Below are 27,575 nucleotides of genomic sequence, written 5' to 3'. Positions count from 1 at the left end.
AGAAAGTTCAGAGACATAACGAAGACTCAGTACTGCTCACCTCACTCATCTGAGTAGATCCACTTAGTGGATCTACCACAAGAAGGTTTTAGTTCTATATCAATTGCAGAAATTATTATTAATAAAGTAATGGTAATTATTTAATTTCTGCTGACATGTTGTAGCAAAAAGTTAAAAACCAATTTAATTAAAGTTATGAGTGCAAAAATAAATAAAATATTATAGGTAGTGAATATGGTTTTTGTAGTTTTGCAACTTAGGTTTTTATTATTATTATAATTTTAAACTAATAGCTGAAACTGTCAATTGTGCAAAATGGCTCCTGCAGCAGGTAGCTACTTTGCAAAGACATTTAAAAAAAATATTTTGATTCTGAACTTAAATACAGCATGCTTTTCTTATAAACCATAATGGCTTTGCAGGGCAACCAGAACTGTACCTGTTTAAAAACAATGATAAATACATATTTAACCTCTAACAGCCACTAACAGATTAAAAATGCAATGCAAATCCCAGCATTTTGTTAATTTATTCCTACATTTCTTTCCTATAGGCACTGAAGCACACAGAGGGAAGTACTGTAGGAAGCATACCAGGCACTTAGGCATATATTGGTTTTTATTTAAATCTATAAAGAAATCATTAGAGTCTGTCCTGTGACCCCACCATACTCTGTGACATTACAAAGGCTTGCTTAATTGAGAGACTAGTTTATATACCTGTAGGACATGCTCCATTAAGGCTCATATGGTTGGGATAATTCAAGTCACTTCTATATATTTCCTTCATGACACAAAAGGTCCTAATTCAGTCAGGTACATGACTAACTTTAAGCACAAGACGCACTGAATTCAATGGGATTATGCATGTGGTTAAGTACCGGCTAAACTGGGAATCAACCCCTTCCCAGCAGGATCAATACACCTGCTAACAGAGTAGAGTGTTTCAGGTAAATACTGCCAGACTTTCAAAGACTGTAGATTTATACCTTGATTAGTCTGATTATATTGTTGCAAGATCAAGTGGTTTGGTATAAAATAGAACAAGATCTAAAACTCAGTATCAAAATTAAAACATGGTCAAAGTAATATCTGCATAGGAAAGTAGGAATTTTTATTCTAAAAACATGGACTAAAACCAGATTTGGGTTGTATAATACAGAGTGGTCACCTGCAAGACTTAACAGTGTGAAGAGCTACAGCGTTTTGGTGAAGATCCACATTTGTCATTCACTGTATCTGTCTTGTTTTCCCTTACAAATTAATGCAATAAGCTCTGAAACATTCATTCCAAAATGTGTTCTGAATGACCTTGCCTGACAGTGGTCCTCAGGTTTAGGAGTGTTACCTTCTGTAAGTAAAGACAGCTGTGCCCTTGGCTCCCTCATTAGCTGGATATTGTGGGGTGTGATTTAAAGGGTATTTAGAACAACTGACACAACATTTTTAAATGTCAGGATGAAAGTGGATATATAGCCAACCTTGGTCTTTATTTCAAATAGTAATAATTTTAAGGGTTTGGGGGCCCCTCATAGCCCCACTTCAACCCCTTTTGACCCTGGAAACCTAATCTCCTGGTGAGAGATATTATCTACAGCAACGAGCAGCAGAGTATGTCTGCAGACAGAAAAGGGAAGATGGTGTGGGATAGAAAGCTTTAAAACAAGCAGCGCCCAAGGGAAAATTACTCTTTCCCTCAAAGAATCTGGCAGCTGGGGGATAAGATGACAATGCTGGAGGGCTACCCATTGGGAGAGACAGGAGGAGAGAGGTGGGACAAGTCCCTCTATCAGCACCTTTCCCCCATAGCCAGCTCTTCCTACATCCAGGCTACCTGATACTTGTTCGGGTGTGTGAATGTGGATCTCCCCATTATCCCTGCAGCGGCTCCTCTCTGAAGCAGCAGATGCTTGTGGAATCTAAAGGAGTTTCAGCTTCTCCTTTTTGCTCACTTTACTCCCTTGCCGCTGATATTGGCATCAACCCTATGTTAACTTAAATGCAATCAGGACCACATCTATAGACAGCAACTTTTGGAAAGGGCTCCCAAGAAAATAGGTGGCTAGCCTCAAAATCCTACCATTAAAATTATATGAATTATTTACAAATACCAAACAGGATTCCAGCTTTTTTCAGTATTTATCCAGCTCACCCCAAAGTGAAGGTCTGGAAAAATCTCATCCTGCCATCCTTTTCAAGATATGGTAGTTGTAGGAAGATAGGGCTGGAAAGGATCTTGAGAAGTCATCAAATCCAGCCCCCTGCACTGAGGTAGGACCAAGAAAATTTAGATCATCCCTGACAGGTGTTTGTCCAACCTGTTCTTAACTAAGTCCAGTGATGGGGATTCCACAACCTCCCTTATAAGCCTATTCCAGAACTTACCTACCCTTACAGTTACCTAATATCCAACCTAAATCTCCCATAGCAGATTAAGCCAATTACTTCTTGTCCCAACTTCAATTGTTCTCCATGTCAACTGATCACCATCTTCTTTATAACAGTCCTTAACATACATGAGCAATGAGGTGTTACTTTTTTTGCAATTAGATTACCCAATTAAAAATGCAGTCTATTAAACTTCACATATAGGCTTTGCCGTCTTTGCTATGTCTACACTATGAGGTAAGGGTGTGATTCCCTTGCTTGTGTACACACACTTGTACTAGTTCTTATCCAACTAGTGCAAGTATAAATAGCAGTGTAGCCATGGTATCATGGGCATCAACAGCAGCAACGTGGCTTAGAAGAAAAGGAGTACTTGTGGCACCTTAGAGACTAACAAATTTATTTGAGCATAAGCATATGTCAAATAAATTTGTTAGTCTCTAAGGTGCCACAAGTACTCCTTTTCTTTTTTGTGAATACAGACTAACACGGCGGCTACTCTGAAACATGGCTTAGCTCTGCCAAGTTTGTATTCACCAGTTGCAGACAGGTTTGTACTTGGCACGGCTAAATCGTGCCACCGCCGCTTATACTATCATGGCTATGCTGCTACTTATATTATACTCACATTAGGTCAATGAGAGCTAGCACAAGTATGTGTACACAAGCTAGGAATCACACCCCTACTCATAGTGTAGACACAGCCTATATAGAATGTGAGGCTGATGATACAACTAAATTATAATTATAATTCCACTGAAGAGGTTGGTGGGGGGAGGAGAAAACACAGCTTATTTCTGTTAATATTGCCAAAAGAAATAATCCTGGCATTTGTTACATAAAACTCTAAAGATCCTAGTTCCTTCTATGCCATCAGTTAATGAGTGATGGATTCCTGCAATATCCTTTGCCTAACACTACTTGGGGAAGGGAGGTCCGGTTTCCCTCCAGCTACACAGGCCATGTAATTTGTGGTGAGCATTCCTGCCATATGTGCATTTTTACTACACTCTTCAGACTATGCCTCTAGATAGAAAAAAAAGATAGAAAAAAAAAAACCTTTTACAAATCTGGCAGAGCAGTAAAAATGGGGAAAAAATGCCAACTAGCAGGACTGCTTAAGAGGTGAATAAACAGGCTGACAGCAAAAACTAAAAGAGCTCTCCCTCCTTTATAAGCTCTTCACTCTACAGCAGGGTAATAAATTATTTTTTGTCAAGGTACAAATGTCTTGGTCGAGGTCCAGACTCCAGAGAAAAATAATACCAAACCAATAAGAATACTGATAATAAGAAGTAAATAAAAAGCTGTTAGGGTCTGTTCAAAAGCGTCTGGCAGTCCGGATTTGGCCCCCAGTCCACCTATTGACTACCCCAGCTCTATACTAAAGCTAGGGCAGCAATACTCTGACTCCTAGCTTCATTTGAAGTTCATTGTATATAAACTATCTCTTTACAACAAGTAACATCATGGGCCTCCAGTACGGAGGAGGAGTTGGCCAATATCTTTTTATCAGTAAAATTACAAGTACTTCAAATACATAAATCATAAACAGTCGAATGCATCATTAAATTAATGTCCAAGCTCAAAACGGATTAACATTAACCAATTGACTGTTCTCATAATTTAACTCTAATAAATCTCATCATAATATTCAACCCCTAAACGTATGGAACATGCTTTAGCTGCCACAGACCTGAATGTTGTAGACTGTTTAACACAGGGTTGAGTCAAGTGTGAGCCAAATGTTACCCATCAGATTACAGGAACCACAGTGCAATGATGCATCCAAGTGGCCTAGACTTTGTTAGCTCCATTAAAGATTATGCTGGCTGTAATCTACACTATTTAATGCTGATTAGTAATTTAACAGGATCCTGAAGGTTGTAACCGATGTGGCCCTCCATTGGGCAAGGTCTGGATGCTACTGGTTTTTTACATTAGCCATCCTCTCAATATCCTGAACTCAACAGTTTACATGGCATCTCTGATACAGGTATAATATGATGTATTCTGCTTTAACTTGCGTGCAATATAGGAAACAGCTGATGTGTTGCTTTGAAAGTACTCTAAGGAACCACTGATGGCCCTGGATTATAAAACTGTCATTTTACCATTCACTTGCCTATCAAAGACTCTCCAGAGGTATTTATTTGCTCACCTCTAAATTATGATAGCAGTGGACATATAATTTACACACAATAGTGTCTTGGATGATCTCTTTTAAACCTGTCTGGCCCTTACAATTTATATAACTGTTCCAAAGTGAGGAGAAATAACCCTTCAGAACATATATCAAATGCATTACAATTCATCTTGAGCTAACTTGTTGCAACCAAAATTAATAGTCATTGGAAATAATCTCCCGGTCCCATTCTACACAGGGATGGTTAGAACACCTTTAGACACATGTCTCTGACAAAGTTGCCACTGTCATCTGCCTCGTAAGTATAACCTGCCAGGAACTCTTTCTCTGTATAGGAATATATAAGCTCTGGTTCCAACCTCAAACCAAGTTTTATCCCACACGGGGGGGGAATCTCCCCAAGGTGTCTCCCAAAACAGTTTCATTTCTGCTCTTGAGGAACTTAGGTAAGCAGCGATACTAGAAGTACCTAACAAACCAGCTGTTTTTTAAAATCCATGATAATTTTTCCTCTCCTACTAACAATCAAATGCAAACACTGTCAAATACAAACCAAAACAAATCAAAAGTGCAAAGCAGCATGATTTGGGCTAGAACATACTATCCTCTGCTTTCTCCTTCCATAATAATTAATTCTAAATAAATTCTGAAATTAGGAGGATACAGTTTAAAGCAGTACAAACATTTCCACTCCAAAGCACCATGTCAATGCAGCATCTCCAATGTCATAAATGATAATCTTCAACTATTTATTAAATATTTCAGAATAAATAAATAGATCCATGAATGTTTAAAAAGTCTCTTCCAGATTCACAGCACAGTGCCAGAGACTTCACAGCCTGTTTGAGCAAGAGACAAAATACCTAAGAACAATTTTGACTCACCAAAACAAGATACCTTGCTGAATACAGATAACTTCTGCATTAACTAAACAGTATTTGCAAGTAATCATGCATACTATGTCCAAACTTTAACAAAAATCAGAATGGATGAGGAATTTCACCATTCCTGCTCTTGACAAGAGATGGGAGGAGTTTGGCTAAGGTTTTCAAATGGGACTAGGGATTTGGGGTACCTTGATTTCTGGATGCCCAACTTGAGGCATCTTAAGATGCCTGATTTTCTGTGAGTGGCTGCTTACTACTACTGAAAATTAAGCCCCTTTAAACTGTGTCAAATTGGGCACCCTAAAATCATGGCACCCCAAAGCACTAGTCACTTTTGACAATATTCGTGCTTATTTTTGACAAAAGTTGAAGTTCAGTGGTGATCTCAAACCCCGTTTCTTATGGATTCTCTCTGCTGCCTTTCTTCCTGCACCCAACATGCTGTTCATTTCAATGGAAAGTATTGACAATTACAAACTAGTTTCTAATACAGCTCTCAGCAACACTGGGCACTATCTTGCATTCCTTGTTCATGCAGGACTCCCATCAGTGTCAATGACAGTTTCGTTTGGTGCACAAGGAATGAACGCAGGATCAGAACTATTAGGTAAGAACATCAAATTTTCATTCCAGCATGTCACTATACCAAAGAGAAATTTTTTAAAGTTACGGAACTTAAATTAAAATTAGGGCTCTTGATTAATCGTAGTTAACTCCCGTGATTAATGCAAAAAAACTAATTGCAATTTAAAAAAATAATTGTGATTAATCGCAATTTTCATTGCACTCAAACAATAGAATATCAATGTAAATTTATTAAATATTTTGGATGTTTTTCTACATTTGCATATATATTGTATTCTGTGTTGTAAATGAAATCAAATATTTTTATTATAAATATTTGCATTGTAAAAATGAAACAAAAGAAATAGTATTTTTCAATTCACCTCATACAAGTACTATAGCGCAATCTCTTTGTTGTGAAAATGGAACTTACAAATGTAAAGATTTTTTTTTGTTACATAACTGCTCTCAAAAACAAAACAATGTAAAACTTCAGAGCCTACAAGTCCACTCAGTCCTACTACTTCTTCAGCCAATCACTAAGACAAACAAGTTTGTTTATATTTACAGGAGATAATCTTGCCCTCTTCTTATTTACAATGTCAGCAAAAAGTGAAAACGGGCATTTGCATGGCACTTTTGTAGCTAGCATTGCAAGGTATTTACATGCCAGATATGCTAAACATTTGTATGCCCCTTCATGCTCCAGCCACCATTCCAGAGGACATACTTCCATGCTGATGACACTCATTAAAAAAATAATGCATTAATTAAATTTGTGACTGCACTCCTTGGGGGGGGGGAGAATTGTATGTCCCCTGCTCTGTTTTACCTGCATTCTGCCATATATTTCATGTTATAGCAGTCTCGGATGATGACCCAGCACATGTTGTTCATTTTAAGAAAACTTTCACTGCAGATTTGAAAAATGCAAAGAAGGTACCAATGTGAGATTTCTACAGATAGCTACAGCATTTGACCCAAGGTTTAAGAATCTGAAGTGCCTTCCAACATCGGAGAGGGACAAGATGTGTAGCATGCTTTTGGAAGTCTTAAAAGAGCGACACTCCGATGCGGAAACTACAGAACCTGAACCACCAAAAAAGAAAATCAACCTTCTGCTGGTGGCATCTGACTCAGATAATGAAAATGAACATGCATTAGTCCACACTGGTTTGGATTGTTATTGAACCGAACCTGTTATCAGTATGGACGTATGTCCCCTGGAATGGTGGTTGGAGCATGAAGGGACATATGAATCTTTAGCCCATCTGGCACGTAAATATCTTGCGATGCTGGCTACAACAGTGCCATCAGAACACCTGCTCTCACTTTCAGGTGACCTTGTAAACAAGAAGTGAGCAGCAAACTTGTTTGAGGAATTGTCTGAACAAGAAGTAGGACTGAGTGGACTTGCGGGCTCTAAATTTTTACATTGTTTTATTTTTGAATGCAGGGTTTTTTTGCACATAATTCTACATTTGTAAGTTCAACTTTCATGATAAAGAGATTGCACTACAGTACTTGTATGAGGTGAATTAAAAATACTATTTCTTTTGTTTTTTTACAGTGCAAATACTTGTATCAAAAATAAATATAAAGTAAGCATTGTTCACTTTATATTCTGTGTTGTAAGTGAAATCAATAGATTTGAAAATGTAAAAAACATCAAAAATATTTATATAAATGGTATTGTATTCATGTTTAACAGCACAATTCATTTTTTTTAATCGCTTGACAGCCCTAATTAAAATATCAGTGATTTAAAATAATAAAAAGAATCAGTGAAACAGACTGTCAGGACAGGAGGAACACAACAATATCTGGGGTGGGCTGTTCTTCCATACTGGAAATCACTTAAATAGAGTCTAGAACCCCATTCATGTTTGTGCAAGTACCTAAAATTACTGCATGCAAATCACATTAATCAAGAAGCAGCTTGATAAAAAAAAGTAAAAAGATAAAAGCATTCAGTGTCCAGATCACAGCAATTTACTGAAGATCTCTGAGACACTGTGCTCTAATCAGCATTAAGAAATGTCAGCTGCATGGGAATCACAGTGGGAATACTCAATATGCCAGCTTCACTACAAGAACAGTTACATTCTAAAGTGCCTTGCAAATTGTATGTACTTCACGAAAAAAAATGAAAAGGCAACTCCTGTGTAGATGAATATTTAGGTTGATAAATCAAGCACTTAAAGGCCTGGGAGGCTACAGTGAATTATGCTTTCCTGCATCAGCTGGAGCCATTGTGAAGGGATTCACTCTGGAGAATCAAAAGGAATGTTAGGATTTGTCAAGAGCAGCTTTAATTTGCAGGTGGTGGTCAATGGATATGCTGACTCAGCATTTTGGAATTCACTAGTCCTCTGGCAGATAGAGTTTTCCACCACCACATTCTCCCTCCCCCCCTCCTTAAGTACTGTACATCTTAAATTTTAAGTTGAAAGGTTATGCGGTTTTGAGTTGAGTTATCCCTCCACTGCCACAAAACAAGATAAAGCATATGAACATTGGAGGGCATTTTTACAATGGGAAAAATGTTTGGGCTTTCTCCCCACTTCTGAACTCAAACTGGCTGAATGGATTTTGCCCAAAACTTTAAAAAACAAACTAACAAACAAAAAACCACATTTGGATAGTAGCCAAACAAGGAAAATTCCACTCCAAAGCAGAATGATTTGGAAAATTGTCAGTGCATGAAAAAAGGAGGCTACCATGGAAACTTAAAAAAAAACCCCAAAAAACAAAAAACAGAAGGGAAGCGACCATTTGCTCATTGTACGAAGAATAATTTCACTCACTTCACTAAAATGCAGCTGCTTCTAGGGTGCAAAAAAGCAGCAGCTTAACAGTGTGCAACAACACCTCACAAGAGCTTAGACCCAAAAGTAAAGATTATCGTATCTAATTAAAACGTCAGAGAGAATGACCAAGATCCTGAAAGGTATATAGGCACCTAACTCCCATTTAAATCAATTGGAATTAGGCACCCAAATACCTCTGAGGATCTTGGCCAATGTAATTACCCATACTAGAATTTGGTCAGTTCCTTTTCAGCTGCAAATGTAAAGCTGATTGGAGGAACGACAGGGAGAAAGTAAAGGAACTACTGTGTACGCCGAAACTAGACATTTATCATCTCAGTATTAATATAATAAAACACATGAATTTGATTATATTGTCATTTTTACTTCAAATGTGTGTATGCTTCAACCTCTGACTGAAATACAGCGCTATCAGGTTAATCTGAATACAATATTTCTCCTGCGCTGCCACTTCCATCATTTTGCATTCCAAGGAGAGAAAGCAGCTTACTAGTCATACCTATGAGGCCAAAATTTAGGCTCCTACCTCATAGTTAGGTACCTAAGTTAAGATATTTAGGAATCTAAATATGGATGTAAAAGTCTACCCAACCATCTCCCCACAATTTTAATTTTGTTTGTCATTGTCCCCCTTCCCGATGTAATTTACCCCTGCACAGACACACTTTTCAGATTTTTAATTTGGAATTTATTACAGCAAAACTTGCCACTGCCAGAAAAAACTGAATAAGAACTTGACCTTTGAGATAGAACAGCTTGCACAAGCATCAATCAAAATCCAACTGTGCCATTTTGAACCATAATAAAAAATGAAAACTTGTTAAAGCATTGCTATTCAAGAAGCTACTTACTTCCCCATCATATAATTCAGTTCTTCAAATCTGCACGAGTTCAACCACAACTTTCAAACACTTGAAAAGCCCTGGCAACATCTGGGGTTGGAAAATTAACTACATTCATACTTAAAGGATGTCATACTTACTTACTGTATGGACTCTGCAAAGTAAAAGGAATTATATTTTTGTATCCTATAGATGACCCTTATTGCAGTTATTTTTTCTCCTTACCATGCCGCTTGAACATCTAAACTTTGTCATTAGTGCAACATCACTGCTGAGTCACTTCTCTATCTTAAAGATGGATTTCCATAGCTTACCTAGTTTGCCTAGCTCAAATAAAACTGACCACACCAACAAATAGCAACTGAGAGGCAGAGTGACTGTAGTAGCATCACAAGCTGCATTAGCAGCTGATGAGTTGTGCTAATTCCAGCTGTAGCCTATACTCCCTGATGGGCCAGCCAAGTTGAATTAAAAGCACCACCACAGTTGAGTGAAGAGGTTTTGTGTGTGTGTGGGACTCAAGATAGGGGCCAATACTTGGGTTATAATTCAGGTTAAGATTGCAATGAAGACAAGCCCTTAGTCCTTTTGGAATCAGATCTACTCTCTTTGCTTATTATGAAGTACTGCAGAGCGGCACGTACGCTGGGAAATCTAAATACAGTTGACCCAGCAAACAGCACATAAGGACACAGTGTTTCAAAAACATATGGCAGAACAGAATTTTCATTAAGCAATAAAGCATGACAGAAAGGGTGGCTGGTTCCTAATCCCTCCAAGAAGTACCACGTTGCTAAGTCTTTATTGTGGGATCAAGGGAGTCTGTGTTCCATGTATTTCAAGATATTACAGTGGCATCTCAGAATGTTAACAGAAATTTGAGGTAAGAACTGCATCACTCACAGTGATTAAATTATTTTGGGACAGACCAATCTGACCAGCCAACCATTTTAATACATTTTAGTAATCTATGAGAGAATCCATGCAAGATTCTGTAACAGCAATCATAATTCCCCAGTCAACCAAAGACGTGAAATGTATTTATGTCTATAGCATGTTTTGCTTTTTTTATAACCAGCTGTAGCTAGTTGATCTTTTTTTAAAAAAAGCATAATTCTAGGGTACAAATGGCATATTTTTACTCAACAGATCTGCTCTCTGTGCCTTTCAGAATCATAGCTGCTTATTTTTCTCAATAAAATACATTTTCACTACATTACATTCCTCTTAGCACTGCAGTGCTTATACAGTTGTGGGAAGGAGTACACTAGATTCTATTCTGTTCTGCGATTGTTCACACACTTTAAGCACATTCCAATTGCAGAGTCTTTATTGCTGTTAATGTGTAAACAGAAATAACCCAGTCTGACTTTCAGATTAAGTATACCATGCTGTCAGTTAGGAAAACTATTATTTTTTTTTATAAACTGAGTAGATTTAATCTGAAAATCATAGAGACACAGCAAGCATGGAACTCAACTATAGCATTTTCACAGAGTGGGTTGTTTTTTTTCAGAATACAGCCACACTTTCAAAAATTTCTCATGTTTTCCAACTTTATTGCAGGATACATATCGGTGTGCGAGATTTTTATGCAACAACAGATGTATGGCCACAGTGAGAAATATACAGCTCTTCTGAGGCACATGCTGCTGTCTTCACACAATTATTTATGGAGCCTTTAATGTTTTCCCTAACTCTTTCCCCACAAAATAAGAGGATAACGCTCGATGACAACAACACTGAGCTGGAATTCGGTTAGAGTTTTTCATATCACACAAGATGGAAAGAGAATGGTATAGAATCAAATCTTTTAAATCTAGAAGAGACCCCCTAGCCTATCCTTCTTGACAATGCATAATTGCTCTCTCCAGTATGTTGTCTGTTGTTCAGCCAGTCTAGTTTTAAATGCTTCAAGTGATGTCTCCTACCCCTTCCCCTGAAAGGTTATTCTACAGCCTTAGAAGAAGGAGAAACATGTATTACTGCTCCAGTGAGTAAACTATCATTCTGAAAATGTAGTTGAATGAAGTGAATGCCTCAAGGCACCTTGAAGGAAGAAGCAGAGGAGAAATGGTACCTTCAAAACAGAGGCTGTATTATTAAATAGGAAGCAATCACCACATCTGTGAGGAAGAGATTATTTAAGAAAATAAAGACAAAATGTCTTAATGCCAAACTGTAGACCAACTGTTACATAAACACTGGAAGCTCTTTCTTATCTTGATTATGTTGCAGTCATGTCACACAAATGCTCCATAAGCATTCCAGTAAAAGTTCATAATGTAGAATGGAATTTTTATTCTGTATCTAAGATATGCTTTCAATATTTTAACAAGGGTCTCCCACAACATTTTTCCCCCTTTACCTGTGATAAACCCTGTATAAAAGGGAGTGTGCTTTTGCAAAACAAATGGTGAGGGACTGAGAAATCTATTCAATTGTTTTCCCAGTTACACAAAATAATTTTTCTGTAACCAAGGAGAAAGGCAACATCATGTGGCAAACAAATATACTGTGTGGGTCTGACGGGTATCTGGTGCTAGGACCCTTCACAGAGGAGCAGAGCTATTTTGCTGTTTCATCCTAGTTACTGTACCAGGTGGGTTTCATTACTTAGTCAGGAATATAAAAGGGTTGAAAGTTTCTCAAAGACTGAAAGAAAAGGAGTACTTGTGGCACCTTAGAGACTAACAAATTTATTAGAGCATAAGCTTTCGTGAGCTACAGCTCACTTCATCGGATGCATTTGGTGGAAAAAACAGAGGAGAGATTTATACCAAATTTTACACCAAATGCATCCGATGAAGTGAGCTGTAGCTCACGAAAGCTTATGCTCTAATAAATTTGTTAGTCTCTAAGGTGCCACAAGTACTCCTTTTCTTTTTGCGAATACAGACTAACACGGCTGCTACTCTGAAACCTGTCAAAGACTGAAGGAACTATAAGAACTATAGTTTACTTCAGGGAAGAAAACTTAGGAACAGCTAAGTTCAGACTATGGTTTATCTTCTTATTGTAAGTTAATTTAACAAAGGCACGTCCTAGGAAATGGATATGTTTGTACAATAACCACATATGAAAAGCCGCATGGAACACTACCTACTTATAGAGTTCTCTTGCTGGAAGTGTGTGTCCTTTGTTCCTGAAAAAGGTACTGGCTATACTGATGGTGGAGCATAACATTCCATTTATAGAATATATTACTACAACAGATCATAAAATGGAGTCCAATTAACAATATATAGATTATAGAAAAAGTCTAATTTGTACAAGATGCAAGACTAGATTGTTGCTGAAAAGTAGAGTCCAAAAGGATCTCCAATTATTTTTTGATGTTTTATAGTTTCACATTTTAGGAACTGTCAAGTGTCTATAGTTCTCACTTGCATTCAGCATTTTTGGGCTTTTGCAGCACAGAAAGGTGACAGATATGAGAGCTAAATGAGTATCTTAGTTACAAACCAAATCAACAGCTAATTTGATAAATTCCATGTCCATCTAGTTCAAAGAAAGGTCTTATTATGAAAACAGGGCCATATTTTTAACTCATCTTTACTGAGACCTCTGTTTTGAACCTTCCAAGCTTCACTCATCACAGGACTGGACTGAAGGGAAGAGATCAAAGATAGGTTGGGACTATGGCACAACTTAGAGCAGCCTCAGGGCTATTATATCTTGTGCCCAACTACATATGACCTCAAGAGTCTCCTCCAGCAGCTGGAAATTGCAGGGATGTAGACCACATCCCTCTTCCTCCTAGAAACAATCTTGTACTCTGGGGGCCAAGACAGGAAAGTTATGTGCCACTGTGCCAGCTCTCTCTTGAGGAATCTTTAGGAGCTAGGGTAAGCTAGTATTATGCCCTGTTACCCCATCATAACAGAGAATGGTCCAGATTCTTTGCTCCATGATGGATCCCCTTCTTAACTAACTGTGCTTGCAAAACAGGCAGTTACATGTCTCAGTGACATTAATTGTGCCCAGAGATTGAAATCACAGAGAGGAAGGCTGGCTTTTAAAAATCTTTCATAGCATCAACAAAAGTAAGGGAATGGAACAAAATGGGGAACAGTGTTATTAAAGTAATAGAAAGTCAAAAAAGAAAGTCAGTGAACGATAACTAAGGTTTTAGCTGAGACTTTTACTAACTTTGGCCCTAATTCAGGAAAAGCATCTCTATTCAAGAAGGGCACTTAAGCACATGCTTAAGTGCTTTGTTGAATCAGAGCCTTTGTGATTAATAATCATGCAGACTTTATTCACAGGAGTTATTCCACAGACTTCAAATGAGTTTGTACTCAGTTTACACATGGGTAAATGATAACACAAGCTGCCAGGCAGGGGAGAATCAGGCCTCATGTGTAATTTTAAAGATGATATATGCCATTGGGATACTTGTCTTATTCACATATATTACAAGTCATGCACATTTTTCAGTGAGTGGTGGTGTTTCACTGTGAATTACTTGGATCACAAGCAAGTTACCACTGTCCAACAGCAAGTGTCATTCTTCTAAAATGAAATCAGTGTCAGTATGGTTTCCTGTCTAGGATAGGATTTTCAAAATGCGTTAAGTCTCACTGACTTTCAATGGAACTTGTGTCACTTAGTTAAATTACTAAGGCAATTTTGAAAATCTCACCTCTAGTGTCCGGGTTGGGTCCATTTCTAGTGTGTGTGTGTGGAGGTGGGGCGTATAGGAGTTTTTATATAAACTATGTCTATAGACCATGCCAGCAACCTGGTATCTGAGCACATAATGACATGGACATTTTCAGCTTATGTAAGAGATATTTCACTGGAATAATGAAAAAACATAGCACAGGGGTGGGCAAACTTTTTGGCCCAAGGGCCACATCTGGGTATGGAAATTGTATGGCAGGTCATCAATGCTCACGAAATTGGGAGTTGGGGTGCAGGAAAGGGTGAGTGCGCTGGCTGGGGGTGCGGGCTCTGGGGTGGGGCTGGGGATGAGGGGTTGGAAGTGCAGGAGGGTGCTCTGGGCTGGGACCGAGGGGTTCTGAGGGTGGGAGGGGGGACCAGGGCTGGGGCAGCAGGTTGAGGCATGGGAGGGGGTCAGGTTGCAGGCTCTGGGTGGCGCTTACCTCAAGCAGCTCCTGGAAGCAGCAGTATGTCCCTTCTCCGGCTCCTATGCATAGGGGCAGCCAGGGGGCTCTACATGCTGAGCTGCAGGGACAGCGCTTGAGGCAGGGGCAGCGTGCGGAGTCCCCTGGCTGCCCCTACACGTAGGAGCCAGAGGGGGGACATGCCGCTGCTTCCGGGAGCCACATGGAACCACAGCACATGTGGAGAGGGGCAAGCCACCAACCCCGCTCCCCAGCTGGAGTGCCAGAGTGGGGCAAGCCCCAGACCCCGCTCCCCAGCCGGAGCTTGAGGGCCAGATTAAAATGTCTGATGGGCCGGATGTGGCCCACAGGCTGTAGTTTGCCCACCCCTGGTATAGCACATCCCATAGTGATCATTATGCTGTATATGGGGATAATAGACAATGCTGGTTGGGATAGCGAATAGTGAAATAATTCAGCTAAAGATCTTAGTTTACATTAAAAAAATTAAAATTGTTGCAGAAACATCTAGCCAGCTGATAGTGTTGTTAGCATGATTGAAATCTTTGGGTTTTTGTACACAGAAATTTAGTGCGTGGCAAGCCAAAGTGTGAATGCATTTGGATGTTCCTGACAGCAGACAGGTATCACACCTTGGTGTTCTGATTTGTTTTGAAACCTGCAGGGTTTTAAATTAATAACAGAAAATACTATATTGGGCTTCTCTACATGGAGACTTGGTGCACAACAAGCCAGGGCATAAATCTACAGCATGCTAGCCTGCCACATGCTAACCTGCTGTGTGGATCCTGCTACGACTCACTAAAACGTATGTAGAGCACTTTGACATACTGCAATGGTTTAAGTAAAGATGTGACTTTAAACTGATTTAGCTAAACCAGTGTCAACACCTCTGTGGATGCACTTATTTCAGTTTAAATCAGGCTTATTTCTGGTTAAATTAAAGTTGATTATTGGTTTAAGATAAACCAAAATAAAATGGTCCACACAGGGTGGACACCAGTTTACGTAAACAAGTTTAAAAATCAATTAAAGTCAAACTGGTGCAGTTATCTCATGTAGACAAGGCCTTAAAAGATTAAGCAACACAGCAATCAAGAAACACAGAATGAAATTTGGACATTAACAATCTGTAGCTGGAGGGAAAATTTTGAGTTAATTGAATAATACATTTGAGTAGTAAATAAGTGAAGAAATCACATATCTGGTCAAGCATATTATGCTAGTGGAAAAAGACTATATTATTCACAATGAATTATTCACTCAGGTCTAATTAAAATACACATTTGCATTCTCCAGTTCTCATTTATACCTACTCTAAGGCCCATATGCACTCTCAGGGAGGAGACTGTTAGCCTTAGTATAAATGGAAATCAGGTCCACAGAGAGGTAAAGGAAAGTAATTTCAGATTTCTCATGAGAATGATTCACAGCAGTCTCATATTCTTTGTACATTACTTCCCTAAAGTTTGGTTCAGTTAAGTTTCCTTTTCAGAAGGACAAAATATTGTTTTAAATGTCTCTCTCCCCATCTTTCTCTCCCTCTCCCAATAGGGTCAAATGATCAATAAACTACAATTTGATAATATGGAGAAACATCTGAAAGAAAATAGCTGCAAGAGATCGAGCCAAAATATGCCTATTCCATCCTTAGTAACAGCCAACAGCAAGACTAACAATTAATTGATGATCTAGACTTTTCATATGGAACAAGGTCTCACGTGAGAAATCACAGTACTGTATAACATTTTACATCATACTTTTACCGCTCACCCTCTCTCTCTCTCTCTCTCTCTCTCACACACACACACCCATCCATAAGGGGGTGGGGGAGTTATGGATTAAGTACAACTATATATTGTGGGATTAGGAAAGGCCTGAATGATCAAGGCCATTTATTCAACAGGCTTTTCAGACAACTCTCCACAGACTAGGGTTGCCACCTGTTCAGGTTTTCCCAGCATCATCCCTTTTTTGAGGTAACTGTCCTGGGAAATCTGTAAAAGTGCTCAGTGGTCCAGTTTTATGAGCTCAGGATGATCCCAGATGTTCCAGGTTTTTTGTACCTCCGAGGACCAACCCTAGCCACTCACGCTTACAGCATTTCATTAATGAGTTATAAAGTACCAGTTGCCAGTGAATCTGAGCTAATGATTGCTAGCAAAAATTCAGATCATATTCAGTTACAGTAGAAAAGAAAACTGTTAAAATTTATCTCTCTCTCACCCATCCCCTACCCCCAAGATGAAAGCGGTAGAGATTCACTGACACTTTGAAGTCTTAGCATGGAGGGGAAAGGGATAGGGTGCGGGAGAGGAAGGAAATACCGTCTTAGGCAAAATCAGATGAGTGAACTCCCCAATCACATTTTTTCTCTCAGGGATTTATGTAGCGGATGTGTGAACCAGAGCTGTGAAAATCTAAACTTTTTCTCAATCTCAGGGGTTTATATTAAACAGAATACATCACTAGCCGGGTCATTTAGCTCTAATTCAGCCGCATATTGCAAGTGCCCAAAAAGAAAAAAAATGTTTTGTTTTGGGGTTTCTCCTCCTCTCTCATATTGTGTCTCCCTCACATGCACAAAGGCACACATTCCTTCTCTCTCTCAGAGTTCAACAGGTTGACCAGATGTCCCAATTTTATAGGGACTGTCCCGATATTCAGGGCTTTGTCTTATATAGGTGTGTATTATCCCCCAGCCCTGTCCTGAATTTTCACATTTGCTGTCTGGTCACCCTAGCACTCAGTATGTTCTGAAAGGGAACACAAAACCAAAAAGTTTCTCCTTTTGGACTGAACCTCACCATGTTAAAAAGCATAAGAGGACTAAGGAGGGAAAGCGAAGGTGCAAGCCCAAGCTGGTAATGAAAACGAACACCAAAATAGTGTGTTGTGTTTGAATTCAAACTTTCAGGGCATGCACCTGGCATTGGATCGCTGAGGTGTCACAAATCTCTTCTCGTCTCACAAAGCACTGCCCTTTTCCATCCTACAGGAACTTAACTTGGGAAACAGTAGAAAACAAAGTGGGTCAAGAAATCATACTGAATGTCATTATGAAAATACTACTTCAAAACAGAAATATACCATTGATCTTTTGACTGTTATAGACTTTTTCTTGAAACTCTCAAGGAAATTAATAAACATCAAGGGCCAGATTCTGGCTCACTCTGCTCAAATATGCAAGGCTGGGCTTGGGGAAGAGTTTGGAAGGAAACTTTCTCCTTCTTATTCATCCACACAAATGCCAACTACAATCCTGGTGTTTGTGTTCCTTGGCTGGAAACACAAGGCAGTCATAGCAGCAGGAGGAGCACTGGATAATCCAAAGGAGGCCTATGGGCCGGCCCCTTTCTAAAATCAGCTGGTGGTTCTCAGGCCTGGCATTGTGGGGTGGTGGTGGGAAAGGCTTGCTGTAATTCTAACACGCACATACCTCACCTATCCCCTCTAGGCATGCTGCCTCTCTCTCTCTCTCTCTTCTCTGCAGGTGGAATACCTCCAGCTATTGATGTAATGATTGGTCACAGTCCTTTTCATACAGTAGGGGCTCTGAACTGAACGCTGCAACATAGCCTTAATTAAGCCTCTCATCATCCTGTAAGATACCTAAGTACAAGTCATGACATGCATTTTACGAATGGGTAAGCTGAGGAACAGAGAGTTTAAATGAGTTACACAGCACATCAGTGGCAGCATCAGAAACAGAACTCAGGGGTCAGTCTACTTGAAACACTGTCTTTTTCAGTGCAATTTATAGGCCGATTTCAAAGGGTATTTCTATGCTACAGAGACTATACCGACATAGCTACATTTCCACCTCCCTGAGCAACAGCAGCTAGGTCCACAGAAGCATTCTTCCACTGACCTAGCTGCATCTATGCTGGGGGTTAGGATTTTCACATTCCTGATTGACATCAACCTAAATTTTAAGTGTAGACTATACGTAAGTAGATTTCTAAATGCAATCTATTGTACCTGAATAAAAGATTTAAATGATGGTATTTCTCCACTAAATACAGTTGTTTATTAATGATCCATTGATCCCTGTTTTCTTTTCTCCTTAAAATGATCTGAACATATTCCGTTGAAATCAGAATATTTTGGAAAAAACTGAAGATGAAAAACAAATTAATAAAGAACTAGACATTTTAAGGTTAACAGCCACTTAGTTAAAAGTACCCCAAACATGTTTCTTAGAGTTTTTTCCAACAAACATACCAAAAAATAAACCCATTAAGCCCTTCTAGCTCTGTACAGTCACAAACCTACAACTGCTATTTCCTGCCAAGGATTCTCCATTTAAAAATAAATATGCTGCTACTGAGAAAACAGATCATTCTTTTAGGGATAACTTTTTTCAGAGGTGCTCTTTCAGTGTGAGATTGTACTCACTGGCTTTGCTTTGATGTTTAAAAAAAAGCAAGAAAAAAACAGCTACAAACTATCAACAACAAAAGCATATGAATATACTTCACTCCACAGCAACTAATACAATGAAAATTAAGTATGATGATGACATGCAGAATATGCACTACCTACATTCTTTTGGATAACTCTTTATAATCTAACCTGTAGCACTGAAAATATTCAAAGACCTATTAATTTTAGCCATTCACTTCAATAGTTTTGGTTTAATTTGGCACGTCTATAGAAATATATAATTAATTGCTGCATTTTCATTCAGGATGGAAACATACTTGGCCAAACTCTGCCCTCATTTAAAGTGAGGTCAGGGAGATTGCAAGGATGTCAGAGGCACCCAGTCAGTGGCGGACTGGAGAGGAAGAGGCATGGCTGGGGAGAGGACGTGACTTGGTAAGGGGCACTGGTGTATTTAGCTCTGGTGAGAATGCTTAGTTTTTGAGCTGGTAAGTGTTGGTTAAATTGTTCAATGACTGGAGCCAATCCTGAGAGATGCTGAGCATTTCCTGTAAAAGTCATTTTGCACTTTCATGTGGTACTTATCAACTTGAATAATCAGGCCCTTACAACTGGGCAACTCCATTGAGCCTGGCGAGGTTACCCTGGTGCAAGTGAGGGAAGAATTTGGCCCACTGTAACTATGTATTTTGTAATCAGTTAAACAGTTTTATTCTGCTTCCAGTAGCAGATGGGGTGGCTCAGTGATTTTACCACCAAAGGGGTATTTGTCCAATAAATGTCAAACTCCCTCTGCTGGAGATGGCTACAGGCCATACATTTAGGTGCATCCTGATCTTGATGCCCACCCGTAGGTTGTTTGGTTTAATGGGCCTCACGTATGCACCAAAATAAGAGTGATATTCCTTGGATTCTGACTTCATGAACAGGGGAAGAGGAAAACCTTCAGCACTAAACCAGCACGCTCATGGCAGAATCAGTAGCATGCCATTTTTGCTATGCAAGAAGTAGTTTACACTTGACTAAATAGTTAAGTGCTCCATTGTGCCTTTAAGGTAGAGCCCTGGGTGCAGCATGATGATGCACCATCCTCAGACTGTCTGTTGCAGCTCCAAGGAATTGTAAGTGGGGGGGGAGGGTGGTCCCTTTAAAAGGGTGCATTGACCACTTCCCTTTCTGCCCTGCCATCTCCACTAGCCAATAATCAGTGGTGCCTGACCACCATCTTGCCCCTTCTCTATCACAATCCGGACATTATAGATAAACCAGCTACAGCAGTACCACACTGTGCCTTGTGAAAGGATATGAGAGAGTGGGGCACTGCATTGCACTATCTTTGTGCTTCTCCAATCCCCAGCATGGAATGGTTTGGACCCCCAGCATAAGTTTGAGGCCAAGTCAAGGTTAGGGTGGTTTCCCTATACCAGGAGAATCACCATCTGTCCAATTTGGGCATCTTTATGGTACCTGTGCATTACCAGAGAAGCACACAGCGACTGTATCTGAGGACTGCCTATGGTTTTTTGTGCCCTCCTCTCCATCTTTGCATAACAATGCAGACCAAGACCCAGAAATAGTCTTAACTGATCTTTCTTTTCTGTTAGAGAAATTATGGAGAGAAAAATATTTTTACAATTCATATTTAAATACTAGGTTTTGTTTACCAGCTATGGTTAAAACAATTTCTGATTGGAGAATATTATGGTCATTACAGAGGGTAAATGATCTCTCTGGATGCGAGTACACACAGCTTCCATTAGCATTAAGGGGAGCTATGCAGGTGCACCCAGGGAAGAACAGATTCTATCAGATATGCAAAAGTCACACAATGTTAAAAAAAAAAAAAAAAAAAAAAAGGTATTTCGTGATGTTTCCCTGCAGGGATCAATTATTCTAATGGTGTATCTCTTACCTAAAATGGGCACAAACATAATCTTGTTTAAAAACCAGTGCACAGTCATGACAACATTCAATTTCAAGAGTATGAGGGATAAATATTTATAGTTTTTTGTTTTGTTTTGTTTTACATTTTGCAGTATTCATGCTCAGACCTTCATTAGCAAACCATAATGTCAATGCTGGAAGAAAAGGTTCAACAGAGCTTCCAGAAAACACAGTAACATCCCATTTCATTTCATTAACACTTTAAAAGCTGTGCACTAAAAAGACAACTCACATAACACAGTCTTACTGGTGATATTTTTGGACCAATTCTTATCTCACCCCAGTTTTACACTGGTGGAACTTCAATGAAGAATTACTTCTGTTACCTGTGAGCATGCATACCTGACAGTTTCCCATCTGTACAATAAGATTTTTGCTAACTCTGTACTATAGAATCATACAGTCCTTCACCATAACAGATCAAAGACATGGGAAGGCTAGGGAATATCATCCAATCTATAATCTTTACCTTCAGAATAGTATTTTCCTTGCTGCAATTATTATTTGTATTATTGCAATGCTCGGAGGCCCCAGCTGAGATAGTTTCAGTCCATACACACAGTAAGAGATGTGTAGGCCTCTGGATAGGACACTGGACGGGCAGTCAGGAGACCTGTGTTGTATTCCCAGCTCTGCCACTGAGCTGGGCAAATCACGTTAATTCAATTTTCCCTTTCACTTGGTTTCATTTCCAATGACATCAGCACATCAATAGCCTGAAACTGTTTGTTTCGTGATGCAATAGAACCTTGCTAGTCCATACTTCACTAAACTTCACACCTGGACAAAAAAAATCTGTCCATCTTTCTTTATTCTTCAGGAAATATTCAACCAAAATAAGAGGCAATAGTGATTTGCTATAGCCCTACGGTCTCTCTCTTTTTTTTACACAATTCATTACAAAACATTAACTTGTACATTATAAAGTTTTATAATAAATAATTAAAACTTGCCTATATTTGTCAGAATCAGTTAAAGTACATTTGGTGATATTTATTACCTTTGCTGTGTTATGTGTTGATGTTCTCACTACTTTGCAAAATGCATAATTTGCAGTGGGTTTACCTGCCTTTACTGCGTAACAGCCGGATTCTACTGAAATGCTAATATTGCACCTTTACTTTATATCAGCAGGGTGGGTCAGAATTCATGGCTATGCAGTTTTAGAGAAAATAAACTAGCAGGTTACAAAATGTCTTTTCTCCACAGCGCTCACCTCCAGCTCTCCTTCCCCACAGGAGAACAGCCAATAGTGAGACTTCAAATAAAATAGGAACAAACATCAAAGTCAGGAAAAATACTTAGATAATTAAAATTTCTTCTCAGATATAAAGAGTACCATTATATATAATAGAACTAAGGACCAACAGCAGCCTGGAGTACAAATTCTGTATTTAATAAAGGTTGAAAGTCCAACTTGTAGTGTTTATGGGAGACATAAGATTGTTCCACTCATAAAGCCTTTGCCTGTTCAAATGGCCCTTTCTACCTTCAGTGGGTTAAAGCCTTTTATATCATTTGCCTTTGAAAAAGAGAGTTTTTGATCCATTCTCCTAGAGATTATTTTGATATTTTCATCTCTCTTGACCTGGGGTGAAAAGTCACATGACAGACCATATATTTTCTCAAATTGTTTGTTCTTCTAATAGTATACTAGCCGAATTCTGCTCTCACACCCATTCAGAATCACTGAACTCACTAGATCAATCAAAGTAAGTGAATCTAAGCCTGAGTTAGTATAACATATCCTTCCCTCCCTCCCATGTGCTGCATTGACTTAGACACTCACACATTTACCAATATGTAACTTACACTTCCACATAGACATCACCTCTGATCTTGGCCCACTGAGTCTCCCTGTGTGAAATGGGGTATAAATGGGTGTAATTCACAAACCAATGGAGTCCTAAGACAGGCGGACAGCTAGCAGGAGGCTCTGAGAAAGTGTATTTTACAATAATCCTCACCAACACGTTATTCCAGACCCTCAGAGTGTAAATTACACCAAGTTAGATTAGAACTCAGTTATACCTCAATAAGTGTAAGTAGATCTAAGGAGGTCTAATGTAGACTAGCATATACATAACCTTTTCATGTGGATCATGAATGCAAAAGTGAGGTAGATTTTTGCCCTTTTGTGGTTTTGCGACTCTGCTAACACTGAGATTGTGCCCTGATCTTTCTTTTTTATGTTTCAGAAGAGGGCAAAACAGGGAGCTTCTTATCTTCCATGATCAGCAGAATATTGCATTCATCCGGAAAAGCTTTCAACAGCTCTTTATCATTATCAAATATGCAATCCTTGGCCTAAAATTATTCTTGGTGCTACTGACACCAATGTGAGTTGAGTTTGGCCTATGGTCTATCAAATGTCATAAAGGTAGCTTCAAAATTCTTCTTGCTAATATAATGGAAAAGAAAACTAATGTAAAAGGATAAACAATGTAGAAAGAATAACTGTATTGGTTCAGAGGACAGTTTAATCAGAGACTGAAGAAGTACATTCAGATACTATAAAAGGCAGTCCTGATTCTGGTGGCTATAATAAACTTGACACCCCCATAAAACAAGTCACAGATGGGTGAGTCCAAATGGGAACTTCTCTATCCACTTGAAGCACACAACTAAGGGGTAGATTGTGACCTACAGCTGCAGCCTGCGTTGACGAGAACATAGAGGGCTGCTCTGCAGATGCTGCCACACTTCTTCCTGGGATTCACGCTGCAGCTGCTTCTCCACTACCTGCCTTTCATAGGTGTAATCATGAGAGACGGGGGTACAAAATCAGGAAGATGGGTCTCCCTTGGTTTTTACTGTTTGGCTTATGTCCTTCTCAATGTACCGCAGAACCCATGCATTCCCATTCTTGTCCCCTTCCCCAACCTCAGTCAACTATTTTTGTATGGCTGCAACACAGCTCTCCTATCCTGGATTTCAGAGATGCGGGGTGACATGGCTTATGGGAATTAGTGATACAAGATATCTTGTGATACAAGATATTTACCTCCTGGTGCCCCTTTCCCTTTTGCACATAAGAGAACACTGTAAATATTTTCCAGCATTACTAATGCATGTGGGTGTAACATCTGAGAAACACTGAACTACATTAACCATCTATTCATCCCCAGAAAACCAATGCTAATTTTATTTTCCCATTGATTCTAAGTTCCTTGAGCTGAAACATGATGTACATGGGCTCAGTAGTCTTTCAAACTGGAAAAAACTATGATAGCAATTTGCTTGCACAGTAACTGAAGGGAAGATTCTTTTGGTACGTTGACTCATTTCATTTCAGCCTAATGACTGTGCAACCTGATGTGGAAAAACTATACCAAAATCTGAAGCCCTCTGTGGGGCACTAATAAGATAAAAGGAAGCTCTGAAGGAGGCACTCTTTTGCCCATGATACCACATCCATGCTGAATACCATTGTGCCTGGTGTACCAAGTGATATCTTGCTTCAGTATCTGACTCACTCTAACACATCTCAGAACTCCATAAATTCTTATCTCTGAAATGCTCTTTTTGTCACACACTCTCTTCTTAGCCCGTTTAACCTCCTGATGTTTACTTAGGTGTTCCCACACCACTTCGCCCGTATTGTCATATCCCCTAAAAGGAGCAGCAACAGATCACTGTCCAATGCATAGTCCCAAAGGGAACCCAATACTAGTCTACAGAAATAAACCTCAGAGCTATAATATTACCAAAATTTAAAAGACAAAAGCTTTTTTTGAAAATGGGAACTGAAGAAAGTTTCCTTCAGCCCCTTCACAGCAGAGGTGGAACTTCTGTCATTGGATAAACCAGTCATCACAATAGGCAGTAGCTGGCACAATTTCTGGCAGTCTTAGTGGTCAAGATAAAGACTGAATGAACCCTGCCCTTTCACAAGTCTCAATGTGAGGGCCATGAGCACTCTTGGAAAACAGCAGGGCTCTCTGAGGACCTTCAGATGTCAAGAGGTGAACAAACAATCTCAATTCTCCCCACTCTACTAAAACAAAAACCACAAAAGCTCCAAACTAGAAATAGACCAGAGAAAGAAAATGAACAAACATTTGAGTTGTTCCAGGGCATTCAGCTCTTGTAGGCAATCCCTCCAAACAGAAAGGAGTGTGGAAAAATGAAAATCTGCATTGCTCAAAATCATATCTGAATTTCTGCTCTGGGATGATGTTAAGAGGACAAATGGAAACTCAGATATGAGTTGCTTTGTTCACAGAGACTTTGTCAAATATAACTGGTTTACTATGAATAACAGCTCCCAGCAATTTATGGTATGTGTCAGTCATTATTGTACCCCACAAAACACTGTGAGGATTAGTTAGTAGTACAGCATGTCTGCCATGTAAGCATCTACATATGTGCTGCATAGTTTTTACTATTATACATCCTCGTTACTAATGTTCAATTTATTTGAATTGGTGGAAGAAAGCGCTCCAAACACGATGCTGGAGACCAACTTATTGGTGCCAAATACATTGAAAAAATTTCTAACAAAAGTTAATCTCTGTGAAAATACCATCCCTTGTATTACTGATAATTAGTGGGACCTTGGCTGATGTGCTGTGTAATTGCTTATTTGCGACCACATTCTGACATTTCCATGATAAGAAGTACCTTACTCCAGGAGTACTCACAAAACCAATGGAACTACTCATGAAGTGAAATAGTATTTAATAATGGCAAAGGTAAGGTTATCAGAAGCTGGGCTTAGTAAGCTAAAAGTCTGTGTGAGCTTCATTAACTTACATATTTGGTTAAATAAAAATAAAATAAAATAGCAGCAAATTCTGCTTTCAGTTAAATTCATGCAACCCCACTGATTCCAGCAGACTTCTGCAGGTGAATCAAAGACAGAATTTGGCCCACAGTCTGTGTAACTTATTCATTGGCCCAAATTCTCAAGTTTTCCTACAGTACTACTTCCACCTCCTTTTGAGCACACACCCTTGTATCTGATACCCTTTTGGGGAAGCACATAAAATTTTATCCAGCAGAATGCCCACATTTCAAAGCTTTAGTAAGAGAACCCTGGACCAGCCTGTGTATTTCACTTTTTCAGCTCAGTGACCTATCCCATGAAATCAGTGTTCAAGCCCTGAATGTCAAGTGTTGTGTTATCAAGATATCCAACAACTGTTTCCCTTTTCTAGTCTTCGGGCCAGATCTTCAACGGGTTTAAAGTGGCATCATTCCATTGAAATGAATTGCATTGAAATATGCAGATTTACACCAGCTGAAACTCTGATACAGATTAAGGAAAGCTGCAAATTCTTAGGATTTGGCTCACATGCTGTACATCTCTGACTATGCAGCAATTACAATGTAACAAGTAAATACCATGGATGTACTTCTTAAATGACATGAAAAGGGAGCAATCAAATTACTCATGTAGCATCAGGCAAGCACCATACAACTGATTGGTATAAACAGGCAAAGAAAAATTAGCAAGATTAAAAACAGTGACAGACAGCCCCAGACTGATCTATTAAGCCCTCTGCACTTGTGTGTGGGCATTTGTTGGGGTGAGGGAAGCAAGCAATAGGCTGATGCGAGTGAATCTGCATGCAGTCCTTGGAAAATTTTAGCACAAAGTCAACGTTGGGCATTTCCCTGCAATGGGATGTAATGGGTTTGCACATCGACTTAAGACTGCTGGCACAGGTACAATTAGCTGACTACTTCATGGTATCAGCAAAATATAAAACTGCTGATGAACAGAATGTGCATTTTGTCTTATTGTCATTGCCTGTATAAATCGATACTAAAAGGGGAGGTCAATGAGGAGCTATTTAACCCTGGGTCAGATCTGCGGCTGCTGTCACTTGCATAATTCACACAAGTTAATAGAGCTCCATTAATTTACAACAGTTGCGGACCTGGGCCCTTACTTTTAACACTGACTAAACAAAAAATGCTTCTGACCTTAGTGCATGTATGTATACACATTTGTAGGTATGTAATAGAGACAACTCTGTAACAATTAAAGGTTAAACTCAGCCCTGTGCAGAGAGCTAGCACAAGACCTATGCACCATTTAAATCTTGTGTGAGCTCTCTGCATTGGGCTAAATTTAACACAAGGAAAGCTTGATCCTGCTGCCACTGAAGACAACAGAAGCAGAATCAGGTCTTTAAAAGGTAATCCATTCTATGAACACTACTAGATAACATCAAGTGCACTTCTGTTTACCTTAAACCTAGTTTATAATAAGCAAAAACTTAAATATTGTGAGGGAGGTAAATATTATTTCCCACTATATGACCCAAATCTTCCGCCTTTTATTCAGACAACACTCCCATTAATTCAATGGAAGAACTGTCCATGTGCAAGATCAGGTTTATTTTTTTTTAAATGCAAAGCACAAAGGAAAAAAAAATATATTCGCTGGCTGAAAAGTTAGTCTGGACCATATGCTGCCACTCTTGAATAGTACCTTAATCTACATATAGATGCTTTTATTTCAATGGGACTACTCAAGAGTGAGATCCT

General features: G+C 39.1%; 1 protein-coding gene across 7 annotated transcripts in view; it reads right to left on the bottom strand.

Annotated features, from left to right (window-relative positions):
• The window catches only part of AMPH (amphiphysin), a 177,340-nt gene that overhangs the window by 129,567 nt on the left and 20,198 nt on the right, over positions 1 to 27,575 (bottom strand). The window contains exon 1 of one of the 7 annotated variants that reach the window (XM_043508719.1): positions 9,883 to 10,013. The exons of 4 other annotated variants lie outside the window; for them this stretch is intronic. In XM_043508719.1, the coding sequence (XP_043364654.1) occupies positions 9,883 to 9,912 (30 nt within the window). In that variant the 5' untranslated portion in view covers positions 9,913 to 10,013. Of the gene's footprint in view, positions 1 to 9,882; positions 10,014 to 27,575 lie in introns of those variants that run through there. 2 more of the 7 variants (XM_043508715.1, XM_043508718.1) reach the window with 2 other exon arrangements.

Source organism: Dermochelys coriacea, chromosome 2 (assembly GCF_009764565.3).
Source record: "Dermochelys coriacea isolate rDerCor1 chromosome 2, rDerCor1.pri.v4, whole genome shotgun sequence".
Lineage (NCBI taxonomy): Eukaryota > Metazoa > Chordata > Testudines > Dermochelyidae > Dermochelys > Dermochelys coriacea.
The sequence above is the reverse complement of the archived record's forward strand: the minus strand, read 5'-3'. Positions and strand labels throughout refer to the sequence as shown.